Source organism: Miscanthus floridulus, chromosome 17 (assembly GCF_019320115.1).
Source record: "Miscanthus floridulus cultivar M001 chromosome 17, ASM1932011v1, whole genome shotgun sequence".
Lineage (NCBI taxonomy): Eukaryota > Viridiplantae > Streptophyta > Magnoliopsida > Poales > Poaceae > Miscanthus > Miscanthus floridulus.
Genome location: NC_089596.1, coordinates 17,342,281 through 17,348,958, shown reverse-complemented (window position 1 = coordinate 17,348,958; position 6,678 = coordinate 17,342,281). Strand labels below are relative to the sequence as shown.

General features: G+C 54.0%; 1 protein-coding gene across 1 annotated transcript; it reads left to right on the top strand.

Moving 5' to 3' along the window:
• The first annotated feature begins 809 nt into the window (after positions 1-809).
• On the top strand, positions 810-1,208 carry LOC136515320 (uncharacterized). The gene has a single exon (XM_066508946.1). The coding sequence runs from the start codon at positions 810-812 to the stop codon at positions 1,206-1,208; it is 399 nt and encodes a 132-aa protein (XP_066365043.1).
• Positions 1,209-6,678: the final 5,470 nt, after the last annotated feature.

Here is a 6,678-nt window from a genome sequence, read left to right as displayed (position 1 = left end):
ACCACCCGCGACCTGCTCGACGTCGCCACTAACCACGCATCAGGCAAGGAGGTAGTCGGAGCGGTCTTCAGTGGAGGTCAGGACAAAGGCAAGGCCAAGCATGTGGACCTAGACGAGGGCCCCTCCACACAGAGGGGCAAGAAGAACAAAAAGGATTAGCGCCGATCGGACAACACCATGATGGTCGCCGCGGCTGATCGCACGGGCAAGTAGCCCCAATAGGGGCTGCCTGACCACTTCAACAAACTCATGGACAGTTCGTGCCCCAACCACGCCTACTCCGTTAAACACCTCTACAAGGACTGTGAGCTCCTCAAATGTTTCCTCCGACAGGCCGGCGGACCAAAGGAGGGAGACGGCAAAGAGGCGGCAGCCAAGAAAGGAGGCATGGTAGGCAAGGACGGAGACGGTTTCCCCAACCTGACGAATGCATCATGATCTTCGGCGGATCCGATGCCATCTGGTCCAGGCGATAGCACAAGGTTCACTATAGAGAGGCATGCACCGCCGAGATGGCCATCACCTCCTTCCTCAGCTGGTTGGAATCTCCGATCACTTTCGATCAGAGGGACCATCCCTCCCACATCGTGAGATCAGGGTGCTACCCACTCATCATCGACCCCATCGTCTGCAAGAAGCGCCTTACCAAGGTACTAATGGACGAAGGCAGCGGCCTCAACATCCTATACATCAACACCCTCAATGCCATGCGCATCCCCTGATCGGAGCTTCGCCTGGCGGGCTCCCCCTTCCATGGGGTAATCCCGAGAGCGCAGGCATACCCACTCGGACAGATCGATCTGCCCATCATGTTCGGCAGCCGGGCCAACTTCCGCTCGGAGGACCTCACCTTCGAGGTGGTGGACTTTCTAGGGTCCTACCACGCCATCTTGGGGCAGCCATGCTACGCAAGATTCATGGCAATCCCCAACTATACCTACCTCAAGCTGAAGATGCCAAGACCAAATGGCGTCATCACCATAAGTAGCGCCTTTTTGCACGCCTTCATGTGTGACCGTGAGCACTACGAGCTCACCACTACGGTCGTCAACTCATCCGAGCTCCCGCGGCTCAGGGAATCGTCGGCCTCGGCAGTCCTAGACTGCAACAAACCAACCTCCTTAGTGGCCTTTTGTCCGCTCGAGGAAACCAAGGCGGTGGGAATTGACCCCACCAACCCAACCAAGATGGTTTGGATTAGGACCTAGCTCTCGGCCAAATAGGAATACGAGCTCGTCGACTTCCGACGCGACAATCGCGATGTCTTCGTATGGTAGCCTTCTGACATGCTGGGCATGCCGTGGGAGGTCGCTAAGCATGCATTGCACCTTATCCTGGGCTCAAAGCCCACCAAGCAGTGCCTGCGTCGCTTCGACGACGAAAGGCACAGGGCCATAGGTGAAGAGATCGCCAAACTCCTGGCAATCGGATTCATCAGAGAGGTATTCCACTTCGACTGGCTTACCAATCCTGTTCTTGTCAAAAAGAAGACTGGGAAGTGGAGAATGTGCATTGATTATACTGGACTCAATAAGGCATGTCCAAAGGATCACTTTCCTTTGTCGTGCATAGACCAGATAGTCGACTCTACCTCGGGTTGCGAGATCATCTCCTTTCTAGATGCCTACTCAGGCTATCACCATATCATGATGAGAGAATTCGATCAGCTCGCAACCTCGTTCATCACCCTATATGGTTTGTACTGCTACGTGACCATGCCTTTCGGCCTGAAGAACGCTGGCGCCACCTACCAAAGGTGCACGCAGCAATGCTTCGCCGACCAAATCGACCCGCTCGATCAGCCTGATCAAGCCGAGCGGCCAAAACCAACAATCGCCGTCTATGTTGATGACATAGTGGTCAAAACAGCTCAAGCTTGCGACCTGATCGCAAACTTGGCCACAACATTCATGAACCTCCAAAGGTTCAACATCAAGCTAAATCCCGAAAATGTGTTTTCGGGGTTCCGAAGGGAAGCTGCTTGGATACATCGTGTCCGAGCGCGGCATCGAGACCAGCCCCAAAAGATCACGGCCATCTCCAACATGGGCCCCATACACAACGTCAAGGGCGTGCAAAGGCTCACCAGCTATCTGGCTGCCCTGAGCCGCTTCATCTCCCGGCTCGGCGAACAGGGGATGCCACTCTACAAGCTCCTCAAAAAGACGAACACCTTTGTCTAGACTGAGGAAGCCTAGTAGGCTCTCGAAAGCCTCAAAATGTCCCTGATGTCAGCCCCAATCCTCGTCGCTTCCGAACAGGGAGAACCCCTCTTCCTTTACATCGTGGCAAGCAACCATGTGGTGAGCGCTGCCCTGGTCGTTGAAAGGGAGGAGCTAGGGCACCAGCTCAAGGTACAGCGACCCGTATACTTCGTCGGAGAGGTACTTACCGACCCCAAGGTTTGGTACCCCTAGGTGTAGAGACTCCTATATGCCATGCTAATGGTGACCAGGAAGCTCCTACACTACTTCACCGACCATGAAGTTGCGGTCGTCACTTCATACCCACTCAGAGATCATCCACAACCGCGACGCCGTAGGACGAATCTCCAAGTGGGCACTCAAACTCATGGGCCATGACATCAGGTATACCCCTTGCATCGCTATTAAATCTCAGGCTCTTATGGATTTTGTCACCGAATGGACGGAGGTCTAGCTACCGACCCTGGACGTCACCCATGAGTACTGGACAATGTACTTTGATGGGTCCATAATGGCGCCTGGCTCGGGGGCTGGAGTGGTTCTGATCTCCCCAGACGGGAGTAGGCTCCGCTACGCCATCCGCCTCCATTTTTTTGCCTCAAACAACGCTGTGGAATATGAGGCCCTTATCAACGGACTACGCATCGCCATCGAGCTCGATGCTACGTGACTCTACATTCGTGGCGACTCAGAACTGGTCATGGATCAGGTCATGAAGGAGTCCTACAAAAGCCCCCTCATGACAGCATACTGCCAAGAGGTGCGCAAGCTCGAGGACAAATTCCAGGGGATCGAACTACATCATGTCCCTCGAAGGGACAACGATGCTGCCGATTTCCTTGCAAAATTGGCTGCCAGATGGGATCCATCCCTGAGTGGGGTCTTCATCAACGATGTCCACGAGCGGTCCGCCCGCATCCTAGAAAGTCCGATCCAGACACACCCCGATGCCCAGCCGGCACTCGAGGGCTTTGACCCCGATGCCCGGCCGGCTCTCGGGGGCTCTGACCCCAACACCAAGCCAGCGCTCAGGGGCTCCGATCCTAGTACCTCTAGGATGATGTCACCCACGAACGTCACCATATTGGCACTCAATCAAGCTGACTGGCGAGTACCGCTACTCGCCTACCTCCTCAAGGAGGTTCTCCCGCCCAAAAGGACTGAAGCCAGATGGATCGCTCGACATGCTAAGACCTTCATCATGCTCGGTGATGAGTTCTACAAACAGAGTCCATCAGGGGTACTCATGAAGTGTATCCCCACCAACCAGGGGAGGCAGCTCCTCCTCAAGGTCCATGCTAGGATTTGCGGACACCACGTGGCCCCAAGGTTGCTGGTCAAAAAAGCCTTTCGCCAAGGTTTTTACTGGCCCACTGTGCTGCGAGATGCAGAGGAGGTCATCCACAGGTGTGAAGGATGCCAGTTCTACGCTTGGTAAACCTATTTGCCGGCACAGGAGCTCCAAACCATCCCCATCACCTAGCCATTCATGGTCTAGGGCCTCGACACTGTGGGACCCCTCAAAAAGGGCCCAAGAGGTTTCACTCACCTACTCATAGCGGTCGACAAGTTCACCAAGTGGATAGAGGCCAAGCCCATCACCAACATCCGCTCGGAGGAGGTAGTCAAATTCTTCCTCGACATCATCTACCGGTTTGGCGTTTCTAACTATATCATCACTGACCACGGGACTAACTTCACCGAGAAGAAGTTCCTAGACTTTAGCGATGGATACGGCATCATGATCGACTGGGCTTTGGTCGGACATCCATGAACTAACAGTCAGGTCGAACGCGCCAATGGCAAGGTCCTCTAGGGACTTAAGTTACACATCTTCGACCAACTCAACAAGTACGATGGGCGATGAGTTTCAAAGGTCCCAGTGATCCTTTGAAGCCTAAGAATGACCCTAAACCGATCCACAGGGTTCACGCCCTTCTTCTTGGCCTACGGAGCTGAGGCAATATTACCCTCCGACCTCGACCACGGCGCCCCAAGAGTGAAGGCTTTCGACCGTGACCGAGCCATGGAGGCCCTACAAGACGCAGTCGACCTGCTCGAAGAGGCCCACGAGACGACCGTCATCCACTCCGCTCGCTACCAACAAACCCTCTGTAGGTACCATGAAAAGGAAGATCAGAGGGAGGATACTCGAAGTCAGCGATCTCGTACTTCGGAGGACCCAATTGACAAAGGAAAAACACAAGCTCTCTCCACCATGGGAAGGGCCCTATACGGTGACCGGAAGTAATCCGACCGGGCGCCTACCGACTGGAGGACAACAACGGCAATGTTCTCACCAACACTTGGAACATTGAACAACTACGTCATTTTTCCCCTAAATTTGGTATAACCGCTTTTTAGTTAACACATGCTCCTGTAAAAGCACCCTAGCCCGAACACTCTCAGCCCGGGGTGCTCGAGGGCTTCATAAGGATACAACATCAAATATTACCTCTCTTCTCCTTACTATCACATGATAAAACAACTTTGTCCCCGAGCGGAAGCACATTCCATTCCTTTGATCGCCCTACGTGACTCTATTCTTACTCCCAACCGAACGCACCCTACCACGACCTACAGTTACAGGCAGCCGAGCCCCGTGGGCCACGCCCAGGCTCTTAACAGCTGCGGCCTACAGAACTAACGAGCAAGTGAGAGAGGAAAAAGCGTAAAAATGAAAATCATGCCAGGATAGAAACAAGGAACAGATATCGTGGTTCTGTCACAAAAAGCAGTACTGGTGTATTAATTGATACAAAAAAATTGTTCACACGGGGACTCACCCACAAACTCAATTATTACATTTTCTACTACTACAAATACTACTGCGGCCGCTCGACGACATCGCCTGAACGCCCAAGGAGGAACCACGGCACACGTCGCCAGACATAACCACCTTCGCTGGGGCCCCGCCCGGTTTCGCTCCCTCGACTTCGGCGAGTGCAACGGGTACCTCAAGGGACCCACCCGATTTCGCTCCCTCAACTTCGGCAAGTGCAACGGGTACCTCAAGGGTGTCATGCCCATAGATGCTCAGCAGAAGAGCATAGAGCTCCTAACCTTCTCATGCAGTCGAGGCAGCTCCTAGTCAGGGATGACGCAATTGAGGTATGGCCGCCATGACTGGAAGAGATCTCATTAAACTTTATGAACTAGCCAACCTGAGTAGCTGTAGGCGTGGAACCCTCCACCGGCATGATCCCAAGCAACTTCCCCTCTGACAAGGCTCGCCCGACGAAGATCCACCAGAGAAAGTCCACACATGGCTCCATCTCGAAGAAGGCCTCGCAGATGAGTCCAGCAAGCCACCCCCTTCGACGGAAGCTACCCCTTCTCAGGCAAAGATGGCCAACACCGCCCCGGGCAGCCTCCAGCTCGACATCGCGTTTTGGATTCATGAAAGGATCTATAAGTCCTCCCCCTCACTTACCATCTCTCTCACTTAGGAACCACCATGGCATACAGGCACTCTCGGTGAGGAGGAAGAAGAAGGAGGGACAATAGTTGGAGAACAGGCAAAGGACTATGACGAAAAGCCCCCCTTGCCCCCTATTTAAGGAGGAGATGTGACAGCTGAAGAGGGGCAAAAGATCAGAGCGAAAAACTCTCTCCCTTTCCCCATTCAATACAGATGGGAAACGATGGGATGTACACTGACCGACGGAACGACGCCTGGTCAGACGGAGCGACGCCCGGTCAGGCAGAATGTGGCCTAGGTATGGCCCACCACTACCGCACAACCAGGCATGAGAGACGAAGCGTCACCACGTGCAGCGGGCTCTCCACCTCCCTAGGCGAGACATGGAAAAACCCAAAATGGGATCTCCACCGGGAGACACCATCGGGCTTCCCAAGTCGATCGAACGGCTCAGAAAGACACACCGAGACACAGGTAGGAAGTGAAGGGACGCCCCATGTAGGCCATGCTGACTCCATCATGAACGACAAGCACGGGTCCCAGTCGGACATTTCCGATTGAAGCTCTCCAAACCCCGTCACTCAAGTCATCAAGGTAGAAACTACCAAACCCCTCTATTTCTTTATAAATATTTCATACATCCATACACGCATTCATTTCATACGCTCATGCCTCCTGGATGATTCGAGCCCTGAACCGCCTAGGGGCTCGGGAACTAAGCATCGCACGTGCAGCGAAATGCATCACAACACTCCGTGTTGTGTCATGAAGCAGCGATTGCCTCATTCGACATGAGCAAAGCCAGGGGAGAAAATCGCAGATGAGCCCCATGCGGCCCTCGCCTAGTCTAGCAAACTAGGTCATCTCAACCTTCTCGTTCGATCCTAAACCTCTCACCAAGCCCACAGAATCTCCATCGAGGGGAGACCATTAGGCCACCCGGGTCGGTCTCTAGAACGACCCAGGCATCTGCCGGGTTGCAGGTAAAGGAGCAATGGAATGTCACAAGAGGGCTATGCCGACCCCATCACGAACGACGGACCTAGATTCCGC